Source organism: Paramisgurnus dabryanus, chromosome 11, assembly GCF_030506205.2.
Source record: "Paramisgurnus dabryanus chromosome 11, PD_genome_1.1, whole genome shotgun sequence".
In the NCBI taxonomy this organism is placed as follows: domain Eukaryota; kingdom Metazoa; phylum Chordata; class Actinopteri; order Cypriniformes; family Cobitidae; genus Paramisgurnus; species Paramisgurnus dabryanus.
Genome location: NC_133347.1, coordinates 28,363,237 through 28,389,745, shown reverse-complemented (window position 1 = coordinate 28,389,745; position 26,509 = coordinate 28,363,237). Strand labels below are relative to the sequence as shown.

General features: G+C 38.8%; 1 protein-coding gene across 4 annotated transcripts in view; it reads left to right on the top strand.

Moving 5' to 3' along the window:
- Positions 1-5,049: 5,049 nt before the first annotated feature.
- kansl3 (KAT8 regulatory NSL complex subunit 3) overlaps positions 5,050-26,509 on the top strand; it is a 39,582-nt gene continuing 18,122 nt past the window's right edge. For 3 of the 4 annotated variants that reach the window (XM_065247686.2, XM_065247687.2, XM_065247689.2), the window contains exons 1-13: positions 5,050-5,267; positions 5,833-6,116; positions 9,408-9,578; positions 9,748-9,838; positions 13,438-13,623; positions 19,622-19,753; positions 20,265-20,381; positions 20,746-20,844; positions 20,945-21,016; positions 21,095-21,169; positions 21,665-21,822; positions 21,913-21,976; positions 22,111-22,272. In XM_065247686.2, coding sequence (XP_065103758.1) covers positions 5,902-6,116; positions 9,408-9,578; positions 9,748-9,838; positions 13,438-13,623; positions 19,622-19,753; positions 20,265-20,381; positions 20,746-20,844; positions 20,945-21,016; positions 21,095-21,169; positions 21,665-21,822; positions 21,913-21,976; positions 22,111-22,272 — 1,542 coding nt within the window. In that variant the 5' untranslated portion in view covers positions 5,050-5,267; positions 5,833-5,901. The remainder of the gene's footprint in view (positions 5,268-5,832; positions 6,117-9,407; positions 9,579-9,747; positions 9,839-13,437; positions 13,624-19,621; positions 19,754-20,264; positions 20,382-20,745; positions 20,845-20,944; positions 21,017-21,094; positions 21,170-21,664; positions 21,823-21,912; positions 21,977-22,110; positions 22,273-26,509) is intronic. The other variant, XM_065247688.2, reaches the window with a different exon arrangement.

Genomic DNA, 26,509 nt, shown 5'->3' with positions numbered 1-26,509 from the left:
TTTTTAACACATATGCAAGCAGACACGCACAGTCAAATGCACAGCCAGCATGGTTCATTCGATGCATACGAATTGCAAAAAATACACTCCATACTCCTGTATGCACATGTGCGACCAGGGCCGTGCACAGACATTTTGAGGGGCAGTGGCCCAAACCAAAAAGGGGGCACTGGGAGAGGGCACAATTTATATGGTTTTAACAATATGATGTGTTATAGATTAGTATCAGAAAAAGAGAAGTGATTATAATGGAAAATATACTTAATAACAAGAATTAAAGTGTGACAAAACTGCTTAATATTCTATATGATTTACGTGCTGAAGCTTTGAATCCATGGTTACAATTTTGAAGAGCTTTTGCAGCCTTCCTTTGCAGTCTTCTTTTTTTTTGTGAACACATTGTTTTTTATTTTTTGTCTACAAAGTGTGCCAACAACAGCAAATTTGGTGTTATTTATATTAGACAACCACTGTAATTCTTAGAATGTTTACTTGCTAAGTTGTTAGCACTTTTAGAAGACCAAGAGCAAATCATTACCCACAGAAATACAAAAACATACGAAAGCCAAGAGAGGTCATCCACATTTTTATTTTTGCTGCTTGTTTTCTCATGATCTCGAGATAACAAAAGTTGTTTTCATGTTATCCTGACATGATAATCCAAATGCCATAATGTAATTTCCTGTCCATAACATTCGTTTATTTTGAAGTGGACTGCTGATGCATATATGGGTTGGGTTACCACGCGTAGCCGCGTAGCTCATTGTCGATAGACTTAATAAATAAATAAAGTTTGATGTTCGTGAATTTAGGGACCATCTCTAAAGTAACAATGTATACGTTTCTATCTTCAATAGTATTTAACAGTTTATTTGAATAAAAATAAAACATCTAAAAATGTGTGCATAGTTGACAACCACATGAACACTTTACAGTTGGTTTTGTGACTGTTTGTTAACTTTAAGTAACTCCATTTTAATGCTGTTTAAAGTAGAAACGTATATGGAGATACTTTATAGACGGTCCCTAAATTCACCACACTATCAAATGGAATTATTGGCAAATCTGTTTCATCTTGAGCGAAGTAAAATCAAATTTGTTCATTCATGCTAATTTAGCTAAATATGCTTTTGCTGTCTAAAAATTATGTTCTTTTGTAAGCTTTAATCACATCACAAGAATACAACTGTTATCTCGAGATAAGGAGAAAATTAAGTCGTGATCACGAGAAAACAACCAAGCAAAAATAAATATAGTACACGACCTCTCTCGGCTTCAAACTACCAAATTACTAATTGAGCAGCTCAACCACTGAGGTAATGTAATGAATCTACCTGTTAATACAACAAACTGTCGTCTCCGCCCTTCAAAGAGTGGACACAGATTGTGAGAGATGCTGCGTAGTGGGCGGGAAATCACGAAGTGGATTACCAGAAAAGGTGGATCTTTAGACGAGCGGTAACAGAACACTTTGACCCGGGTTGGCGGTTGGTGAGAGGGGCACCTCAGCTGATTAGGGCAGAGGGGCAGTTGCTCTAGCCACCGGGCCACCCCCCTGTGCAAGGCCCTGTGTGCGACCTATGTGTACGAAGTATGCACGGTTACAAAAACCCAGGCTGTGTCTCAATCAGCTCAGTATATCGTGTACACAGGTTGGCGAGCTTCAGAAAAGGTCGTGTGATTTCCAGTAAGGGAACATGGTTTTTGCATTGCATTGTGGGGATTTTTAGGAAACGAATGTTTCAGTGCACTGAAAGGATTTCGTGATTAAGACAGCCCTTAAAACGGCCAATGCCTTAACTACTGAAGCAGACCCGGCGCCAAACACAAATTCACGGACGGGCATTTCATTTTTCAGGGGGGCACAAATGAGAGCAACCTCACTGCAATGCATAATATCATTAATTATGAATTAAATGGACAAAAAAGCGAAGAAGAACTAACATACCTCTCCATTAACGCAATACAACGGAGAAGTCGTAAAGATTGGACCTACCTAGCTTACTGTAGCAATCTAAACGCAAATAAAACACGTCGCAGGGCTCGACATCAACGCTTGTCCGCTTAAAGGGGCAATAAGTAGGATTTTAAGTGTTTTATTAATCAAAATCAATGTCTTTATTCATAAATATGTCCTCGTTGGTGTCAAATGACCTCTGCCAGTGATCTGACTTTTCTTTGTAAGCTTAGAATTTCTTCTCTTTACTTACATTGAACAGGTAAGTCCAAGGAGGCATCCATATCGTTCCGCCATATTGATAAACTATAATAGCAGAGAGGGACAAAAAGCACTTGCCTACCAACGCGTTTCCACAACGCGTTTTCATTCAGAAAACGTGAACCAGCTGAAACGGACAAGGAGATCAGCGATTACATAACGGCTACCGTAGTTGCAACACGCATTTGGAAAGGGGAGGAGCTAGAAAGCACTGTTCGTTTGAATGCAAAATACAATTCCACCACTAGATGGGGGTAGATCCTACTGATTGCCCCTTTAATATCAGAGACAAGTGGATTTTTTAAAAGGTCAAGTGAAAGAGAATTTTACTTGCTCGACCGAACAAGTTGCCTAGTCTGATTAAAAACGCCAATAACAATCACCAAAACAGGATAATGATTTTGAATCCTTTAATCAATGGCGACCGAAAGTGCATAATGTAATAACGCAAAGTTAAACAAATAAGCACAGCAAACACAAAGTGTGTTAACAAAGTGGGTTAAACATACTGCGGTAAAATGTGGATTTTTTTATAACATGATACAGTTAAGCAGCATCACATCACGGTTGAAAATGTGACAGATTTAATGACAGTTCACTAAACAAGTAATTAATATTAAGCCACTTACATTTTAGACGCAATGTTGACTGTTTTTGTTGTTTCAGCAGCGAAAATAGTGAAAGATAACAGCAGAACCATAACGTGTCAGTCTCACTGCAGGCAGCACTCAATCGTGTCTTAACGTTAAGCGGTGGCGCGCTTAGCAAACAACCAAACATATCCGCGCTCACTATTGACAAACCAATCAAATACGTTTAAAATATATATTTTTTTTAAATCAGACCAAACACATTTTTATTTTTATTCAGGAGTTATATATGTACAAAACAATAACTTTTAATTAATAACAGTGGCCTATTGATAAAAACATGGAGCTGGTGAACAGGTGAAGGGAGACCGCAGGTTCGTCCAGGGCGGGCACTGGTGACTCACAGGGCGGGCCCGGCCCCCTAAAGCCCGCCCATGGCGCCGGGACTGTACTGAAGAAGGGAGCTAATTGAGACGCAGCCCCGGTGATGCGCATACTTTTGTCATGATGAAATTTGCATTGCACGCACTGTACCAAAGATATTAACAAGATGCATAATTGGTATATGAAAGAGGGACATCGCAACTGTCAATATGGCCGCTCTAGTCCCAATACAAAGACCCCACGCGTATGTGTGAACTATACTTCAGGCTTCATTCACTTATAATCAAGGCGCAAAGTTACCTCAGGACAATATGTAAATATCATCCTAAATATTTTAATGAACTGGGTAGGAAATGTATGTGTATAATACAATTAAAATTAGATTAAAACACGTATTCTTCATGAATGTTTTTCTCTGCCTTTTAGCCGCCCGTTCGCTCTCACAATGGTATACAGTATGACCAATTTTAGGGGTAATCAATATTATATTTTTACAAATACAGAGCAATCTGAACTATTTTCTATTTTCACACTTAGTAGCATTAAAAATGTAGAGAACCGATACTTGTTTTGATGTGAAAAATAAGATGCACTGTTGTCTTAATAACTGCTAAATAAAGAACATCACAATACCTGTATCAGAAACATTAAATCTAAATATTGTTACATATTACTGAAAGTAATTTTATTTGGGAATACCTGAAACGACAAACAGCCTCTAGAAATGTATCTTAAATTGAACTGGTTTACAGCGTATCAGTGACACAAGATATGTTATTGTTTCTTCTGATGTTATTTGCAATGTTTTAATCGGGCAGGTATTATACCATGTTAAAATTGCCACTTTGTAGGTGAGGGCAAAAATGTGCCTTTTTTTGGTGTGTCCTTTTAAATGCAAATGAGCTGATCTCTGCACTTACTGGCAGTGCCGTGGTTGGATAGTGCAGATAAAGGGGCAGTATTATCCCCATCTCACATCACAAGGGGAGCCATTACAATGACCTATTTTTTCACATGCTTGCATTGAATGGTTAACCAAAACAGTTACTGGGTTGATAGCCATACTTTTGTCCTTGCAGTGGGTAGAAGATTATAGACCTGGAAAAGTTCTGATTCACTCTCAGCTTTAAAGAGTTTCAGGTATTTTAAATTCAGTCATCAAGATATTCTTTTTAGTATCTTACAGATATATTCAAGATTGGTTCAGAATTATATTTTAATAAGTTTTATTTGGCTTCCATCACATGTAGGTATAAAGGGAAATGAGAATGTGGATAAATTAGCAAAACAAGCTTTGCAGAGAGAAGAAATAGAATTACAAATTTCTCTAAGCAAAACTGAAATTAAAGTTTTAATATGGAAAAGTTTATTGCAGAATGGCAAATAAAATGGGGCAACAACTAAAAGGGAATATTCCTAATTTAATCAACAAAGTAAGTCAAAAAAAGACATGTTGGTTATACAAGGAAAGAAGAGGTTGTATATAACAGAAAGTTGTTGGGACATTCCAATTTAAATAGTACACTCAGAATATTAGGGAAGCATCCAAATGGTCTATGTAAAGAATGCAAAGCAGAACTAATGCAATTCTTCAATTTAAGATATATGAAGAAGAAATAAATAGTATGATAATGGAAATCAAGAAGAATGGAATTCAGGTGGTACATTTTAAATCTGTAATTGAATGGGCAAGTAAAATAAATAATAACGTTTAATTTCTTAAAAGGACGGGTTTCGTAAATAGAATATAATACTCCGGAGCAGAAGGTGGCGGTAATGCTCCTAATTACGTTGGTTGCCGCCGCCATTAAAAAAAGAAGAAGAAAACGAGAAGAACTCCATTTCGGGTTTTTCCTCAGCCCCACAGATCCAGTCCAGGTTGTTAGAGTATCCGCTGTGTGGCGCGACAGCCAGCAAAACAATAAGACAGTTGGCCCTACAACAACATTTATAAGAGCGGGGATTATTTACGCGAAGTCATTTTTTCACGTATTGTGTGGACCTGAATATTTAGTTTTGCTTTAATATTCAGAAGAGTGGATAGAAGGGACATGAAAGGTGCCTGACAGTGTACAGTAAGTGTTCAGTAGCGAGTTAGCCTCAGAGCTAATTTAAGAGCCTGCTGCTAGGCAACACAGTTAGGACTAAATCTGTATTGTTTAATATAAATTGGTTAATAGGTCAAACCTCGTAGGACATGAGTGAAGTTTATGTACCTTATAATGATTTAAAGGCTTAAAATATAACAAACTGGCGCGAATACCATGTATTATACGCTGCGGGCCCTTAATCGCGCTGCTCCCCAAGTCAGTGCGAGGCATATCCGGCACGCGTGCGTCAACCTTAAACCTTTGACATAACAAGAAAACAACAAACGCCACACCGTTAACATTTATGTGTGTTGTGTTTTCGTTTTGGTTACTGTCGACACCATAAAGATGTGTAAGCGTCACTATATGAAGTGTGAATGCCCAGGGATAAAACCCAGGAAAGCAAATTTAAATTGAATTGAGAGTGCCATGTGTGTCGAACCAATGATACATGCTGTTTTGGTTTAATAACAAAGAAGTTTTAAGGTCTTACATGATGCTTTTTAGTACAATGACATGTCAAAATTCATCAATGAGGGTTGTTTTCTAGGGTTAATGTTTGGAGTACAAGAATCCCCTGTTTGGGAACTGTGGGGTTCCTGTGTGGTACTAGAAGATCATGCTCCGTCCTGGTGGAGAGCGAGATTTCCAGACGTCTGCTAGGAGGATGGGGACATCTCTGCTCTTCCAGCTGTCGGTTCACGAGAGAGAGTTGGATCTCGTGTTCCTTGACCACAGCTATGCCAAACCCTGGAATGCCCACCCGGACGCCAGCAGTGCACGGCCCACCCGCATGCTGTTTGTCACCCCTCGACGGCAGCCTGAACCCTCTGTGTGAGTGATGCATTGCTGTCAGCAGAATATCATTGGCTGGTATTTAACATGCCTTGGATTTCGATGTATAAAATGCATTTTACAACCGAATTAACTCCCGCAAAATGCATGTAGTGACAACCGCATTTACAGAAACTCTGCATAGTGTGTACATTAAGGATTTAAAGGTGCATCGTGGACATGACAGGTCTCTCTTCTGAGAAAATAAATGCATAGAAAGGGAAAAAGTCTTGTGTTTGTGCGTTGCAGAAACACTGCATTCGCATTGTGTAAGCACATTGAAAGGTCATGCATGAGTATGTGAAACTACCGCCCCAGTGTTTACAAGTGTGGAGAAAGAGGAGCGTTTCAGACATTGTTGTATGTGGAATGATACCAATTAATGTCTTCGTGTCAGTTTTTTAAAATGATACACAAGTGTGCGTTTCACATATGTAACGCGTGACCTTTCGACGTGCTTATGCAAATACGTGAGGCCGCGCTGGCGCATCACACTGCTAGTGCAAGATTAGAAGTTGTGGTTGTGGCTCTAGTTAAGATGCTTATGCCTCATTTGGGATCATTTAGAGTCCTTTGAAACTGCATTGAAACTGCAATTTTAAACCTCATTGAAACTGTAATCTATTGAGGTACAATAAAGTCTATTAAATTGAGAAAAATACGTGAATGTTTTCCTCAAAAAATGTAATTTCTTCTCAACTAAAAATATAAAGACATCAACAACTTGGATGACATGGGGGTAAATAAATGATCAGGGGCCGTATTCACAAAGAATTTTAAGGCTAAAAGTAGCTCCTAACTGGCGAATTTAGGAGCAACTCCTAAAAATACTGGGCGTGTCACTCCTAAATTTAGGACTCCTAATTTTTTTCACTAAGAGTAATTCACGAAGCATTTTAGCCCTAAAAGTAGCACCTAATGGTGCTTTTCCATTGCATAGTACCCCACGGTTTAGTTTAGTTTGGGTCGGGTCAGCTCACCTCACTTTGGCGTGGTTAGCTTTTCCATCGAGTTTAGTATCACTTCGGAGTGGGAGGGATTATAGGCGTGTCGTTATATTTACGCTGCTTACTGCTGTGACATCATACAAGTGAGAGCGTTGTTGTACATTCCCATACATTCATTTATTTCTCAGTCTGCCACAAAATTAAAATTGGCCACCACAAATAGGTGTTTGCACATCGTGTTTATAACTACCTCTGTCTCACATGACAGTTTCTGTTCAAACACCCGACCCGTGGCGTCAGTCGACGGCGCTCCGCTGAGCCTCATTCAAGTTGCATTTAAGCATATATAATGCGGACGTGCACGTCGCGAATGTGCCGCCACAAACTGCACGTCTGGAAAAAACTGTTATGGTGTCCCGGATTCTCAACCTGCGGATGTTTTTCATCGCTAAAAGGGTGTTTGGAAACTTATAGCAGAACACAGATAACAACATGTTTGCTTGAGACAGCGCAAGCTAGCAGTAAGCTTAAGCTAATATTTACATTATAGCGATGACGTGACGATTCTCTCAGACCAATCAGTGATCTACAGTGTTTTCGCGTCACGTTTGGTATCAGCTCGGGTCGCTTGGAACCCCAACCGAGGTGGAACGAAAAAAAGTATCGGGTACTACGTACTGCACCCAATGGAAAAGCTCCCAAAAATAAGCTGACCCAAACTAAACTAAACCGTGGGGTACTATGCAATGGAAAAGCGCCATAAGTCTGGGACAGCTTAAAAGAAGTTGAGAGGACTAACTCACTAAGACCTATTCACAAAGGATCGTAAAATGGCTTGGTGCGGTCTGATCCTGCAAAACACGGACAGTTTCACCAACTCAAAAGCATTGCCTAGACTTAAAAGCACACTTTAATGTAAGCATATTGTTTATGACATTTGTTTCATAATTCATTACATTCATGACAAGCAGGAAGTTTTTAGAATTACATGAAACAATAAGGATATTATATATTTAATATTGTACGCCAACCTGTTGCCATGTTTGCCTGTTTAAAGGCTGCAATCTAAACCCTTGACTGCAATTGTAATGCATACCACCGCCTCTCGCAGTCGTCCGGGTTCCGCGACACAAGAGGGAATGCTGCATTGATCTGCAAACAAATCCTCTCCCCAGTGATGCGCGGGTTGATCCGAAATGAGCAGGTGCCTGCGGTCACCCGCGGTTACGAGTCATCCAAAAATAGTTTTTATGATATTCAGGTCGCGGTCGGTCGGGTCGTTTGAAATAAAGATGCCAGTTAACTATTGAAACAATTACTACCTTATAACAAATGCGGGCCAGGGAGCGGGTCGCGTACACTTTTTTTTTTTTTTTTTTTTTTTTTTTTTGCGGTCCGAGTTGGGGGCGGGTTAGTTGAAAACGTTGGTCGGGTGCCGGTTGTTTTGTACATTGACCCACGCATCACTGTCTCCCACGTCTCGCGCTTAGTTTTGCTTGATATCTCAGTGCCGAATTTCCCTTTTATTACGTTTCTTTTTTCCAGCATCAACTGGGACAGCAGCAGTAACTGATCCTGCGTCCAGTTGGGCTTTCTTTTCCGTTTTGGCGAGTTCATAATCCACCGTCATTTATTTATTACATTAGGCTTCTTCAATATGGGCAACATTTCCTTGCTTTAAGCAGTCTATTTAGGCTAATAGGATGTCAATTAATCAAGCAAGTGTTAATGCAATGTCGTTTTTTATTATTAGGAAATTGACGGTTTTCATTTGGGTATTAGGCTACCTTGATTTAATTTAATTTCATTCACGACTTTTCTTTTATATATGCATTTCGATGGCATTACTATTATTATTTTGTGTAGGACACAGACATATTTCGATGTAATTCCATGATTTGGTGCGTCTGTGTTATGTTCCGCATGACAGCCCGGTCAACTAACAACCAATCACCGTGGTCATCGCGAGGCAGCTCGTGCATGAGAATTGATGTCATCCGTAGCAACGAAGACTCACTCTTAGTTTAGGAGTTATAATTTTTCCTTACTAAAAGTAGGTCTGAAAGGCGTTGTGAATAACTTTTAAGAGAAAACTCTTAGCTAAAATCTTTTAGTGCGATTTAGTAGTACTCATAGTGGTAAGATAAAATGCTTTGTGAATACGGCTCCAGGATTTTATTTTTATGAAAGTGAAGTAATCCTTTAACAAAGGCTTTAGCTCTGTGCCAAAGATGTTTTACATTTTAAAGTCAGTTTCTTATATTAGCATCCTGAAATAGGTTAGCATCTATTTCAGCTTTGTCATATGTGAATAATGTTGGATCTGCTTTGTGACCTTTTACAGTGATTCAGACATTTCCATAGACGTGGAGACGGTCACATCCACGCCTGTGCCTCTCTACGACAATCAGAAAGCACGCAATGTAATGAACGAGTGTGATCGCCATGTTTTGTTCGCCCGAACTGTTGCTGATGGACCGCTTCCTCCAGATGATTGGGAAGAACATATCAACAAGTAAGGAAACACTGCCAGTGCTTGGCTACAATATCACAAATGTTTGAACAAGAATATATAGCCTCATGGCTTCAAAGTTGTTAAATAATCTACATGTTTATGTCACCAAATACATAAAATAAAGTTGGGAAGAAGAATGTTTTGTTTTCACTTCTTGAATCTGTTTTAGGGCTGGCTGGTCTTTGGCTCAAAACAAGCTTTTTAACAAAGTATTGAAGGCTCTACAGGCTGAGAGACTGGGTCGATTGGCCAATGATGGGGTGAGTTTTCAAACGTTTAAGGATTTAAAAGTGGGTTTAAAAATAAGTTAAGCACTAGTTAGTTTTTGCAAGGTGATTGAATGTGCCATAAAAAAGAAAAAAGTTGATATTATTGTGATTTTTATTTTAAGTCACTGATTAAAAATACGGACAGACCTTCGCTGATCGCCTCTGTCCTAGACCCTGACCATAAACATCTCCATTTTTATACTCTGTTTGAAATGTGTCCTGCTTTAGAAATGGCCGCTGTGATAGATGAAAGTTAATCCTCTGGACTGATCATGGCTCTTTGATAAAGATAATGTTGTGTGAAAATTTAATAATGTATGACTCCTAGTCCTTTTGTTGATCTGTTGGTGCAGTTAAAAATAAAATAAATTTTTTGTGTTTTTAACTTCTCACAGACAACAGTCAACTGTACTTTTACTCAATGACAATTTAATATAAAAATTATTAATATTATTAATAATTTAACAAGCTGTGGTTGTCGGTTGGGAAGATAAATTGAAATGAACATCCCTAATAAAAATAATAATGTAGTATTGATTTTAAAATAATATTTAAAGAGCTCAGATGCAAAAAAAAAGTGTGTCTGACATGTTTTGTCATGTGTATATTCACCAGAAAATCACCAAGGTCATGTTTATACATTGTGCAATGAGTTCATAAAGTAATTATCGCGACAGACCTAGAAGGGTTCAAATTAGGGCTGGGATAAACAATTATTATTTTAAACAATTAATCTGGCGATTATTTTGTCAATGCATCAATTTATCTAACGATTCATTTTATCAGTCCGATTCGATTCTCAATTATCTCCCCACTAATTAACTAATAGCAATTTATACATGTTGATTTATGTATGTGAATGAAAAATAAAAACATGAATTCCTTAACACTGCAAAAAATAAAAAGACTATAAAAGTGCAAAGTAATGCATTCTTGGTCAGAGGTAGTATTCAATAAAACATTTTGCATACTGTGTAGTTTAGTAACAGCATAAAAATCTCAAATTCACATTACTTTATTTTACATGCATTTATGAGCAAAACCTCTTCAATGTGCCTTTTGATGGTCTGTGTAATTTTAATAACTGTTATTTGTTTAATCCACATTGTTTTCATGCTGTTCTAGTCCATGTAATGACAGATATAAACACAATTATAGACTTAAGAAGCACATACATTATTAAATCTGTTTCTCTTAAGTTTATTAAGATAGATGAGGATTAATTTAGTGCTGGGCAGAGAGTGACAGCGCAGTCTTCTGGCAACAGTGTGTTTTTAAATATTTCATTGCTTTCTGTTAAATTGCTCAAAGTCATGACTGTTTAAACACTTGGCACCACATTCATGATTTTATGGTAAAATTACACTTTTTTTGCGTCAATTCACAAGCATTTAAAACATAAACAAAGCACTGTCACTTTAATAGAGTGTGAGCAGCACAGCAAAAATTAGAACTGACGCAGAAATGATCGCAGCACTGCTGCTACAGCGCCGCAAGCTCGCGCTGCATGGGTGCAGTGTTCATGCATGTTAAAGGTATTGCAGAGGATTTTCTGGGTGGATCATCAAGACTATTGGTCCTCCTAGTTTTCAATCAGGAGTGTCGCGCAATTGCATTTTTTTTTTAAGTGGAGAAGGCGGTTTATTTCGAAAATTTGAGAAAATCCTCCGCTACACCTTTAACATGGGCGCTGAAAAAAACACGTTAACAAGAATGCTTTTGTCTTTAACATATTTAAAAAAAATAGATTAGAACTGATCAGAAACTAATTCTGTCCATGAGAGAAGCCATCCATTTGCTCACACTTGCGAGGGTCTGACGAATCGACGCGCATATTTTGCTTTTTTCTGAACGTTTAAGACATTAGCAAAGAGATTTAAGTTGAAACATTTATGTTTTCATTTAGTCAGAACAAACATGGCAGATGTTTGCCAGCCAGCGCCAGCGTTTTTCATGATTTTCACCAAAGTTGAATGCCTTCCAGAAAATGTTCTTCTTTAAATATATAAACATACAATATACCAAATGAAAGAACAGACCTTCTGCTTTCAAACAAAAAAAACCGTTTCATCCTACCTTTAGTAGTTCTTTTGTAATCAGCTTTTGAATATGGGTAGGTTTCTGCAAAAACACCACATTTTGAGCAAAAAGCAGAGATAATTCCATATTTGTGACGGACTTTTCATAGAGATCCCATTCAGAGCGATCTTTAAAACAGACACGGACATGCAGCCGCTTGCCATAGGGCAATACTTCCGGGTTTAAAAAGTTGCGGAAGGGCGCCACCTAGTGGATGATAGCGGTATTGCAGAAAGACGGGAAAAACTCGTCATTGGCGGGGAAGCGTTTTCTCTTGATTGACGAGATATCTCGTCAATGGCGGGGAAAGAGTTAATTGTTCAGATAAGATTTTTTTTAAATATATGACTTTAAGATGTGAAGGCCGCCACACAAAGATAATCTTGTTGAATTAGGTAAAGTCACGATTGTCTTTGTGGTTGAATCGATTATCTTATCAGATTTTTCTGTGGTGTGTTGTGTGTTAAGAGCGTCTGAATCTACTTGGAAGCCAAATCACTTTTTACCCTGACGTGCATAAATATATATTTTTGAAAGATCGACCAAAAAAAACCCTGAATGTCAAAGGTACAGTCTGCACACACCAGAATTAAACCCAGGTGGCCTTGCATCCAATTTGGCCTGATGCTTCATTTATTTTTATTTGTTATCGGACGACGACACCAAAGTAACTGCTACAGTGTGCATTTAAAATGTATTGACCAGTCTGGCTCAACGAAAATTAACCTATCGCCAGTCGCATGATGGGCTTGGAAAAGGACTCGATGCAAACACGTGACATAGTTTGGGTCTTCTCGGGTCCATTAAGCAAAAACGCATTGATTTTAAATTACCTTAGGCCCCTAATATACCTGACCCGTGTCCGAGGCACACGTGAAATTTTAGACTCAAACCTGCTCGGGTCTGACCTTGGGATTTCGGATCTAAGTGTACCCGTGAAGACCTCTACTCGGAACCATGTTAGAGGTGATCAGATCACAAATCCTGTTGTGTGGTGGGAACACAGAGGACAAGCACACTTGCTGTAGATTGTCACGTGAAACCCAATCAGAAAGCAAGCTAATTAAAGACTAAACGATAACAACCACAGTCATGGCGCAGCAGCTCAGTTCAGAGTGAGATGGACATCAGACATGTAAAATGCAGTCCACATTATCAATGCCATTTTTATGCCCGTCATCCGCTTGTTTGCTGTGAAGTTACGTTTGACCGCAAGAGACCTCGCAAGATTTATGGGAGATTCCCTGTATTCTCCGTGGAGACTTGTGTTGTTTGTTAAGGGAAATGGTCTAATTAGAATAGATGACCAAAATATACTGTCATAAAAAAACATAGTTGTATGTGTTCAGAACTTAAATGAAGGCAATTTAATTGATCTGATATTTTTTCCTGTACCTTTTTCCATACTTTTATGGTACCATACATTTTTTATGAAAGATGTTATTTTTTTATATTCAATCAATGTTTGCTGGTTGTGTTCTCTCTTAATATCTCTTTTCTGCTCTTCACAGGCCTGTAATGAACCTGTGTTAAGGAGGATAGCTGTGGATAAATGTGCTGGTAAGGTACGACATGCTCTGGCCAGCGTCAACTGGGATATAAAGCTGACTCAGTGGCTTCATAGCACAATGGTGGAGTCTCTCAGTCTTTCAATGCTCGCTGCTTACCTTGATGTGCTACAGACACTCAAAAGCAAGGTGAGCAAACAAACACTTGTCTGTCAGCTGCTTATGGGATTTTCAGAAATTGATTTTTACAGCACTGCAGAATTTCCTACAGAAATCTGCTTTTGCATTGGAGCACTGAATCCTCCTTCAAATCACTGATTATCTATTGAAATGTAATGAATTATTATTATTAGGGGTGTGCAGCGGATTCAGTATTTGTAGCTGTATTTGTATCTGTAACGATCTCAAAATTATTTGTATCTGGATTTGTATTCGGATGGAACCGGAAGTGGGTGGGTCATATTACATGAAAATGGCATTTTAAATGCATTTTTGCTTTTTATTATAGCCTAATTATAACTTAAATAACTGTAAATATTTATTAAAAATAATAATACAAAATTTTGATCAAAAAGACAATAACTTGTAACAACTAACAAATAACAAACTTGAAAGCACGTTGACAAAACTGTAGGCTACATCTAGGGCTGTGTTGAAAAAATCGATTCACCGATTCTGAATCGATTTTCATGTTAAGTTCTAAAGATCGATCCGTAACTCAGAGGATCGATTTAATAATTAATAACTTAAACTTGCCGCGTCATTGAATTCACGAATGTGCGTGAGGTGGAAGGAAATTAAAACAAAGAACATGGCGGTCAGTAACGTTAAGCAAGTGGTTGTTTTGAGAACTCCAGAAATGCTCAAAGCTGCGATCTATATGTAAAATAATCCACTCATAACAAATGAACGAGTTATTTGTGTTATTTTTATAATAAGCGCCAGTGAATCCACCGCGGTTCTGGCAGCGAATATCTCTCTCTCTCTCTCTCTCTCTCTCTCTCTCTCTCTCTCTCTCTCTCTCTCTCTCTCTCTCTCTCTCTTTCTCTCTCCCCCTCTGGGCTCATGCAGCCGGTCTCACGGTACATTCTTACGTGGCTTAAGCCTTAACGCTTAACGGAAGGCTTGTCTGAAGCATGGCCAACAGCCAATCACAGTGGCTGGAGCACATGCTCCGTTCTTCCATAAACGTAATTGGCTGGCTCTGCCTAGGTTATTTGCATAAGGCGATCTGATTGGCTGATGCTCGCGTCCCGCTTGAAAAGTTGAGAAATGTTAAACTTCTGGCGCAAGCAACGGCACTGACGCGGCGCCGACGAATCCACAATTCAGTTCGGCAACGCATGACATCACCCATTAAAAGTGAATGGGAAGCATTAACGCTGACGCCCCATGTGAATGCGCCGTCACGGGCAGAGGTTTCTTGAGGCGCATGCAACGGGTCGCCAAATAAAGAGGAGTTCTTACACATAATGCTAATAGTTATTAAGTTTTCTGAACTTTAAGCAAGCTAAGACAAAACTCGCGTTTATATCAGTGACACATGCGCTGCTGGAGCGATGTAGTTTGACGCCTAATTTGCTTATAGTACAAACATCTTTGATCAGGAAGACGAGAAAGAGATGCAAATGTTAATGTGTAATAGAAAGTAAAGAGCGTCAAGACCTTAAAACAGACTTCATCACATCATAGCACCGGTCATATTTATAATTTTTATATCTAGAGATCCGTCTCTCATATACAGGTATTTATCCTGTCTGTAGGTTTGTGCATATATTTATACCTGTTCATTTTACATACTGCCTATTTTTAATGTAATGTATGCATAAATACAAAATACAATGCATACTATAGCTTTAATAGTCTATAAAATTAATAACTCAAGATTCTTTCTATCAAGACTTTATCTGATATTATCAGGTTTTCAGAAAAAAATAAGTAGCTTACATTAATCCCTCGTCTAGCGAGTCAAATATAGTAATTAACTCTTTCCCCGCCAGCATTTTTCATGATTTTCACAAAAGTTAAATGCCTTCCAGAAAATGCTCCTTTTCAAATATACACTCTCAGAAATAAAGGTACGAAACTGTACCTTTTCTGTCACTGGGGCTGTACCCTTAAAAAAGTACAGCTTTGCACATAAGGATTTCATTTAAGTACCTCAGAAGTACATTCTGGGACCAAAGAGAGCTTATTAGTACCTCAAAAATTCTTATTAGTATCTCAAAGGTACATATTGATACTACTAAATTTTTACCGGTACAAATCTGTACCTAATGGTTCATACAATTGCCTTTTTAAAGGGTGCTGCCCCAGTTAGGGTACATATTTTGACTTTTCTATGTGGGTCCTTAAGGTACGGTAATCCACCCAAAATTGCATTCTGTTTTGTATTCCTGTAAAGTAGGGCTGCACGATTAATCGTTTTTGAACCGAAATCGCGATTCGGATGGATGCGATTTTCGAATCTCAAAAACTGCGATTATTTTGATTCAGAACTATCAAATATAACAATCATCTAGTACGCAGTTTTTGACAGTTCGCTTCATGCGCATTTTACATTTGATGCAGTTTAAACCAATAGAGGGCATTAACACTGAGGTGCTGACTGAACGTCAGATAACGCCATTGCGCGAGCAGCAGTTCAACTCCCCAACAAAGTGTACGGCCATATGATTTCCACGATGCGGAAAACACGGACATAATCACGAAATGCATACAAATGGAATTAACTGCACAACGTGGAATGTCATGGAAGTTGGCAGATTTTGGATTCAGTCATTTTAAAAACCCATTATAACTCATTAACCGGCAAATGAAAGGACAGAAATGCGCGAAAACATTTCCCTTTTGTGTAATGTTGGACTTAAAGAAAGGTGTATAGTGGTGTGTTCAAAATATCGATACGACGATACATCGTCACGGACGCCTGACGATGCGCGCATCGATACAGCACCTTCTGTATCGATTCAGATGTACTTTTGAAAGTAACGTGACGAATTGCTGTTGATCCGTTATCCATATGGAAAGGACGCATGTGTCTCGCGGAGTACGTAGAGTTAAAGGTGGTGGGGTATACTTTCACTTTGCGTGTCTGTCTGTCTCGCTGGCGCACGTGTCTGCATAGTGAGCCGCGTACTCGCGCCCCCTCTCGCGCCCGCCCATTAAAGTCAATGAGTTCAGTATGAAAGCGCAGATATCTTAGCCTATACTACTGCAAAGGGCTTTATTAGCCATGCTCTTATAAAACAGTACTGACGCATTTGAGGAGAAACACGACAAAGATTTGCATATGAAAAGTGTACATCTAAAGAAGAGATACAGAGCTACTTCAAACTATTTACTTACTTACTTACTTATTCATTTAGCTGACACTTTTATCCAAAGCGACTTACAATTGCTATATATGTCAGAGGTCGCACGCCTCTGGAGCAACTAGAGGTTAAGTGTCTTGCTCAGGGACACAATGGTGTGTCACAGTGGATTTGAACCCGGTTCTCTCACATCAAAGGCGAGTGTCTTACCCACTGCGCCATCAACTATAACTGTCACATTAATAATCAGATTTCTATTAAATAGTATTAAGTCTGACTGCATGTTTATAGATATATTTATAGATGTAGAATAATGAGAGACAAGAGTAAGGCACCATCATTGTAAAACTGCTTTTAAAAAAACATAAGTTAAGTACTAACTCTGGGATTTTAAATATTTCTAATAGCTAATAAATGAATGGCAAAAACACAACTGTTACAACACTGCTTATTCAATGTACAATAAACAAATAATAATAAAAATAATAATAATAATGTTACTAAATTCTGAACAAAAATGTAATTAAAAATAGTCTTGTATCGTGATGCGCATCGTATCGGGACCCTTGTATCAGGATACGTATCGTATCGGGGAATTGTTGGCGATACACAGCCCTGTGTATATACGTCCGTTTCTCGTCATGCATCGCAAACAATGACAAGCGCCTCATCAGACTATAAGCAGGTTTTATTAAAGCCCGGGACACAGCAGACGAAAGAGGTACAGTATAGTTTCTTGCACGCGCACATCCGTACTGCTTCGAAAGTATATTTACAGGCACGAGGGTTCATGAAGCGCACACACAGAGAGCAGTCAGCACATGCGTGATCACTAAACTTAAGTTTTCTTTCTTGTCTAATTGAACATAAACAGCTGGATGTTTATCAGTACATTAAAGCAGAGCTTTTTTAAAGCTGTCTTGTGTCTTAAAGTGACAGACAGTAACCTGGTGCTTTCTGTGTCAGAAATGTTTATTACACACCAAAAATTAAAATCACTCCTTACTCTTAACTGAACAAGCTTCTGCAGCTCCACATTTAAAATCCTACAGTGAGGACTGTGCAGTGTTTTATTTGTATTTTTTGCTTATGTTAAATCATAGATTCTAATAACTAATATATTTACATTTATTACAGATGCCTGAAAAGTAAAACAAGATGATTATAGTCTTATGATTAAAAGAAAAAACTAAACATTTGCTTGTCAGAAGCATTGTTGTAGTGACAGCCAAAATACATTGGCCTATATGTTATTTTAAATAAAACTTTCAATAAATTTTTGTTAAACTGTATTTTCTTAATGTTCTTAGATTAAAAAAGGTGTGTCTGCAGAAGAGCAAAGTCCTGCAGACACCTTGGTACAATGTTTAAGAGGTCTTAAATAAACAGTAGCACAGCATCTTTCTTTGGTGCTATTAAAACCACCACAACAATCCTGGATGTAGCTTTTTTATTATATACCAACGAATCGCACTTTAAACCGCGAATCGCAATTTTATTCAGAAAAATCGCAATTAGATTTTTTCTCCGAATCGTGCAGCCCTACTGTAAAGGTATCAAACGGAAACTTAGGGTACAGCCCCAGTGACAGACAAGGTACAGTTTTGTACCTTTATTTCTGACAGTGCATAAACATACAATATATGAAATAAAAGAACAGACCCTCTGCTTTTAAACAAAAAATCTGTTTCATCCTACCATCATGTGTTCTGTTTTTATCACCTCTCAAATATGTGTAGGTTTAATCAAAAACACAAAATTTTGAGCAAAAAGCTGAGATAATTCCATTTTTGTGAAGGACTTTTGATGGAGATCAGACGCAGAGCGATCCTTAAAACTTACACAGACATACAGCTGTTTGCCCTAGGGCAATAGTTCCGGGTTTTATAAGTTGTGGAAGAGCGATAGCGGTATTGCAGATTGACGAGATATCTCGTCAATGGCGGGGAAAGAGTTAAACATCTAAAATGATCGTTATTTGTACGTTTTCTGAGAGTGAAATGTTTAACCTAATACTCCACATACATCCACATGTCTGAGTCTTGGTTTCGGTTTAAAAACAGGCAGGAATTTGAAAATAAAATGCAGGACTTGCTTGATGTTTATAGAGTTATTAAGGGAGCTAAAGTTTGGGAACTGATTTATGTTAAAAAGGTTATTAAGATCGACAAGACTCATGCTGACTTATAGATTTTTATGTTAATTGCAATTCATGTTGTAGTAATCTTCAGCTTAAATGTTGCTGTTAAAATGTTACATTTTCATTTTTTTATCTATTTACTTATTTATTTTATATTCACCTAGATTGACAATAAAGCTTGCTTTAACTTGAAGTAATTAAAAGATCATCTACCGGAGTCACATGGAGACACGGAGTTATTAACGAATATTTTATTATCAGAGTGCAGCATTTTATCAAGGTTTTTTGGTCTTGTGTAATTAAATAAAAAAAAATTAAAGGGTCAAATTTTTACACCTGGGTTACAATAAGTTTGATATTAGCAGCGTTTTTTAAGATTTTAAACTAATTCCAAAACAGCTCGCGTTTTTAAATAAGGGACGCCCAGAAAATGTCACTCATGTCATTTTATAGAATGCACTCATTCACTTCACACACACATTATTCGTGCTTTAAGGGGTTAATAATTTAGAACTGTTCCAGTAAACACGTGATTATGTCTGGACGAATATTTTCTCTGTTATTTGGATGAAATCGTTATTCATTTTAAAGCTATTATCCGTGCCCTTCCGAATAACGAATTCGGCTTCAGGCACATCCATAATTATTATTACCATGAACTAAAGCACTGTGAACAGTTTTATGTTCCTATTATAATTCATATCTGAGTTTTTTATTCTATTTGTTCTCATAGGTGCCGTCATTGATTGACAGGATGTTGCTGTCATCTTCAGTGAAAACGGGAGCGGCAGGGGCTGAGGCTCTTTCTCTGCTATTAAAGCGCCCGTGGGACCCTGCCGTGGGTGTACTGTCACATAACAAACCTGTAAGTATCTCAATTTATTCTGTAATTTTTTAAATCTTTGATATGGTAGCAGAACTTTAAAAGTTGCATAAATAACACTAATGAATAGCTGGCATATTAACAAAAGGTATTAAAGTCTGTGTTTAGAAGAATTGTTTAGTGAATGTGGGGCTCACTGTTTTTTTTTGTTGATATGCAAGTTGATATGCAAGCTCTTTGATGACTGCAACTCTTAACATTTTTTTCTAGAAAAGGTAACACCACAGATGTTGCCTTTGTTATATTGCTTGCAGTAATTAGGGATATTATTGTTTTACGAGAGACTTAAATAAATAAGCACAACATATTTTTTCTGCAAAGAGAAATTTATAAGGTTTGTATCCTAAAAGTAATGAAAAAATAACACTTCACAGTCTTTACTGTATGAATTAAATATACACGCATTCGTACGAAGTATAACAGTTAGCCTGATTGCATTGGTTAAGTTTAGTCAATTTAAACCTTATCTGTATGTACATTTTGATATTTTCAGAGTAAACTTCCTGGTTCCCCTCTGATCCTTATTGCTCCATCAGGACCAACCAACCCAGCCTTCTCTACCTCTCGACGAATGAGATTCTGGCAATCTCAGCTGTCCTGTCTCGGGAAGGTATGCAAGCTCATTTGAATGTAGCTCTGTCAGTGTAGTGTTCTCATCATTATATCTAAGGCTCCCCCCAAATAGTCGACTAATCATTAGTTGGTGAGGTGGTAAACTAAATTTTAATGAGTTGTTAGTTGCATAACTCAGGTGGAGTTCATCCGCATTCTCAATGGCGAGTGCACATGCGAAGCAAATTTTTTTTCTGACAACATGGACAATCTCGCATAGCTTTCTCAAAGTAGGCTAATATAAGAATGAGATTAGAGCAGAAATCGATGCAGTTGTTTTAATGGTTTTTGTTTCCGTTTCTTTTTTGTATTATTTATATGATGTCTTCTGAACTGTTTCTGTGTTTTTGTTGGTGATTCAGGTCATTCCCATTAACATTCATGTGGGCAGTGGTGCCAACATCAGCATCGCGCAGTGTGTAGAGCATATGATCGGCACAGTTAGAGGAAAGGTTATCGAGGTACAACCCATTACACAATACTCACTTTACATTATATGCTAGTCTAATGCATCTGATCTGAGTGTTTTCTTGCACTTACTAGTTTGTTTGTATGGTCTAGGTTCACAGTCACTTTCCTCACAAGCCAATCATTCTGGTGGGATGGAATGTGGGGGCATTGATCGCTTGTCATGTAAGTAAACATGGGTTTTCTTGTCTGATTGAACTGCTGTGAACTGATGAATTCACACACGTTTTTGTTTGCATCCAGGTTTCCCTCATGGAGTACATGACAGCTGTCGTGTGTTTGGGTTTTCCTCTTCAGACCGTCAATGGGCCACGAGGGGTAAGAGCACAGACAGTCAAGAGTTACACGTCTATGCCGTAAACCTATGGCATAAGCCCAACGCAGTGGTCTGCTTAGATTTTTTTTAGCCCTGCTTTACTTTGTCTGCATCATTCTGCAATTACAAAGCCAACTATATCAAGTGTGCCACAATTCAATGCATAAAGATATCATAAACTATATACTTACTAGAAATGCACCAAAACGTAAGAGTAGCCCAGTGTGTCACCCGAGGCTTCGCATTTGCTGTTTTACAAATATTGCTCTGGTCTGTAGGAGGATTTCTGATCACAAAGTAGACCAGATATGCAGTAGATATCTGCATAAATATATAGATATATCGATTTAAAGTTAACATTTTTGTAGAAGAGCACATCATGCTGTGACATAGGCTGCCTGGCAAACGCTAGGTTGTCGGCTTTTGCAATGTTTACTGTAAGTCAATAGCAGTCAACATTGCTAGCTGTCTAACATTTTGTTTTTTGTGTTTGGCAGGATGTTGATGATCCATTGTTGGACATGAAGACTCCAGTGCTGTTTGTGGTCGGTCAGAATGCGCTGCAGTGCAGCTCTGAAAACATGGAGGAGTTTAGGGAAAAGATTCGAGCCGATAACAGCATGGTAGTTGTCGGAGGGGCTGATGACAACCTGAGGTGTGTTTATGTCTTTAGACATTTAGGTGCATAAATGTGGTGTTTGAGACTGTGCTTGAGGGCATTTGGTTTTGATTTCTTTTTTTTTAGGATCAACTCCACTAAGATGAAAACAGAGGGTCTGACCCAGACCATGGTGGATCGTTGTATTCAGGTCAGTATTTCCTTGAGTTACAATCTATTTGTTGTATTTTGATAAAGATCCAGGTTATTTTACAATTCAACATATGGTAAAGTCCTAATTTTGTGGTCTCTTATTGGTCTGTAATATTTCCTCTTTGTTTTCAGGATGAGATTGTGGATTTTCTGACCGGAGTTTTGACCCGTACTGATAGCCACGGCCATGGCTCAGGTGAGACACGTGACTTGGATGCAGAAAAGAAGAAAAAGACACGTCGTGAACTCCCCTTTGACCTTGAAAGATCGCGACCGTCTTCACCTGCTGTAAGGGTACCTATCTCTCCTTCCAGATCAGAGTTGAATATATTTTGAGGGTCCGGGGCCATAATACAGAAACTTTGTCTTCAAAAACTTGAATTATTATTTTCGATCATGCCTGTACGTTACCCTCATGTAAACATAGCTCTGGTGTTGCAAAGGTTGAAAATGGTGTTGCACAGGCATGTATAATATTTTGGCAAGTATAATATTTTGGTTATCATCTATAAAAACAAACACGAGTGCAATTACCACATCAAACGGGTTATGTTACTGATAAAAGGAAATGAATGTTGCATGCAAGGCACTCAAATCATTTTCTTTATGTGCCCAAAGTTGCAGACTGCAGGAGTATAGCACTTCTTGCTTTACATCAATTCAGTTTTGTAGTCCAGTGTAATGACTACATAATCCACAATATAAAAACATTTAAATGTGCTTTTGTGGTTTGAGAAAAATAACTTTCCCATATAGAAATAAAACAAGTCAAAAATTTTCAACTTTATGAGTAGCATATTTATCTTTAAAAGGTTTTGCTCCGAAATAAAGTTAGTGGTATACGAGCTCCTGCATGCTACAAACACTGCTGGTGTAAAAGCACAATGTGCATGTTGTATTTATGTCCAGTGTGAAACACCGGCACACATGCAAAACTGTAGCACAGGTGCCACTGCCATAAATTCAGTCATTACACGGAGCGATGTTAAGGCACATGCAACATTTTACTGCACTGCTTTCAGTGTGGTTTTTTAGCAGCATCTAGTGGTGAGATTGTGAATTGCAACCAACAGCTAAAGGGCGATTTATAGTCGTGCGTAGGTCCTACGGCGTAGCAGCGACAGCGTAGGTTCCGCGTCGGTTTTCATTTATACTTGTGCGTCGCCATCCGCGTCGACGTGCAAACACATGCGAAACCGCTGGTTGGCAGTAATCACGCGTGTAACCACAGTAGCAGCAGAAGTCGTCACAGAAGAAGAACCTAAGCAAGTAAACCCACAAACGAAGAAGAAATAGCAACTTGTTGTGTATAATTTGAGAAGACCAGCAATGATGGAAGTAAATAAACAGCGACTTATGTTTCAGTTTGAGTTAAATCACTCCTCAACTTGGCTCATCTTTGTTTTCACCGTCTCAAACGGAAATACCTATGACGCAGTTTTTTTTACCTGACGGGAGGGGTTTTGGTGAACCAATCACAGCGCTTACGGTCCGCGTAGAGCCGACGCGCTGTTAGAAATTTTGGGAGGTGCGCGTCAGGCTACGCAGAGCTACGCACAGGCTACGGATAGCCTACGCCGTAGCTACGCCGTAGGACCTATGCACGACTATAAATCGCCCTTAAGTCCACAGCTCAACCCTCAATTTTAAAATGCATAGGGAAGCTACAGTAGCTGCCACAGGACAAACCCGTCAATGTCTGAGAAATGTAGTGGACAAAACGCGTTTGTTTGTTAAAGCTCCACTGTGTAAGATCTACTCCCATCTAGCGGTGAAAGTCTATATGACAAGCAACTGAATATTACTTTCTAGCCCTCCCCATTCGGAACGCGTTTTAACTCGTACGGTGGCCCGGCCGTGTCATGCCAAGGTTAACATGGCTTCCAGTAGCTACAAAGCAAAAGCAATGAGAAAAAATGAACAATTTGCAATGTCCTTTGCCTGTGATCCATCAATGCACACAGATTTATGTTTAACATGAAAAAAGTCTGATTGTCATGATATGTCCGCTTAAAATCACATACAAAAAGCAACCATGACGGGTTTAAATGGACGCGAACTAATATTATGTCAAAGTACAATGCTTATGTTTTAAGTTAACGTTACATGTCCGTGTATATGTAAGAGCTTTCTCTCATATTGGGGAAAAAAGATCGCGCAACATTCACACGCTTGTAAAATGAAACGAAAGACGCGCAGATCAGACGCTTTTATCAATGAAAGGCTAAAAATAGTGCTGTCACCGTGTGTTTGTGCTAGAGGTCAGAAAAGATGAAAAACATTTATCTCAGTACCTCAGATTACATAAATGGGCGGAGAGACGGCGTGTGTCCTTTCGAACACATTAAACCACATGCATGTTTACACTAACAAGTGTTATGCATAATCATGCTAAAGTTAGCCAAGGAACTATAAAACTTCAAGTTTACAACATGGACTGTATAGATGTAAACGAATATGCTGAATTACCTGTGGAGAAGATAGAAAGTGCAACTTCAGTGTCCCATGAGCCCCCTCTTGGAAAACTAACTCCAATAGTGACTTTGGTCTTGATGTTTTTCCTGTCACGTTGTCGTTTAAAATCCCCGTTTTGCATCCTTGGCGATTTGTTTTAAAGTCCTCGAGAATATGTCTTCAACAGGCTTTCAAATCAAAGCATTAGATCGCAGGTTCATCACGGTGTGCGGTTGTTGTAAAATCCGAAGGATTCAAGCTACGCAGGTCACAGGCTGGATACGTCATCAAGCCTGGTTTATTTAAATTAACTGAGCATTACATTCGCAAGTCATACGCATATTACATCAATTTACAATTACCGGTAACTAAGAATAATTGTCAGCTTTATAATTGTTAATATTCTGAAATAAGACGGTCTTGATGACGTATAGCGCCTACACATGCAACCTCTGGAGGCTTCAGCTATCGGGCAGCGTGAGTGTAGAGTGAAAGCGCGAAAGGCGGAGCTTGAATTTCAGGAATGTCCCTCGTCGGCGAATGTATTTCAAAGATGGAGGCACAACATGGATTCAGCCAGAGAGCGCTTCGACGGTATGCATTTTAAATAGCAGATTCTACACTTACGAGAATACTTTGATTAGTGGGTGGGAAGTAATTACACATGAATGAGCACATACTTTTGAAAGAAAACATGGGTTTTTGTTAGGGATGTCCCGATCCGATCACGTGATCGGAAATCGGCCCCGATCACGTGGTTTCAGACTCGATCGGAATCGGACGTTACCTCCCGATCAGGACTCGGATACATATGCAGGGTTTAAAATCCATTAAGTTCTCGCTCTGCTCCGCGCCAGTGTACGCGCTGCGCTGGTGCGTGTGAACTGAAGAGAATAGGCTTGTTCGACTTCATCCGGCTGCCGGTTCTTGTGGTGCTGCATGACGTCAAAGTTCCGCGAGAACGATTTAAAAGCAAACTCCTCCGTATGATTTCGCGTATCACTCTCGCGGTAGTTTGACGTCACCCGGCTGTCGATTGCTGCGGCGCCGCATGAAGTCGAACAAGCCTATTGACGTGCTTTAATTCATAGGCTTCACACTCGTGCGTGCTAGGAACCCACGACAAAACCGCGTTTTTACCGCTCATTTAAACGACGCGTTGATCGTTATTGTCAACATGTGCTCAGACGCAGTTCCGCGTCTCACTCAGAACCTCAAGAACGCGCATTCGCGCAGGATCATTTGACATTACTGTAGAGATGAGAGAGAGAGAGAGAGAGAGAGAGAGAGAGAGAGAGAGAGAGAGAGAGAGAGAGAGAGAGAGAGAGAGAGAGAGAGAGAGAGAGAGAGAGAGAGGTAAGAATGGTGCCCATGTCGAAAAACTTAATAGAAGTCTAGAAACAAAGTATTAAAGTATGTATAACCATGTCACTCATCTCATTACAAAATGTTAACTAGATAACTGGATACAACTGCTTGTATAGTTTAATAAAATAATGTATTTTGATTATACAAATGAATCACGACCTAACTATAGGTATTTTATAACTATCTGCTGACCAGCTTAGAGAAATCTCTATGGCTAATTTATAAGATATATTGCTGAATCAGTATGTTGTTTTTCTTGTTAATCGAGTCTTTTTGGGTAGCCTATCTTATGCCTAGAATGAGTCAAGGAGGTTAAGTCTTATAACTTCATTCAAAGTTTGATCAATTGTGCATAATGACATGTGCACCAAATGCATATAGGGTGTCAGACTCATAGAGGGTCATTTGGGTCAACATGTGGCACAGCTTTAAAACTGAAACTTATAAAATCCTATCAGAGATACAAAATGTCATTGAAACACACCCAGTGGCTTTGCTGTCATCAGGATTAAACATGTTACCCCTCGAACCCTCCCTCCCAACAGAGCCTCCCCACAAAACAAACCCCAATTTAACCCCTGAACATATATAGTATATATTCATTATTTTTTAACACATCTGTAGTTATGCGCTGGCACAGAGTTAGACTCTTTTGACTCCACACAGAAACAGCAATGCGTGCGGCATGACATAAGGAACATCCTGGACT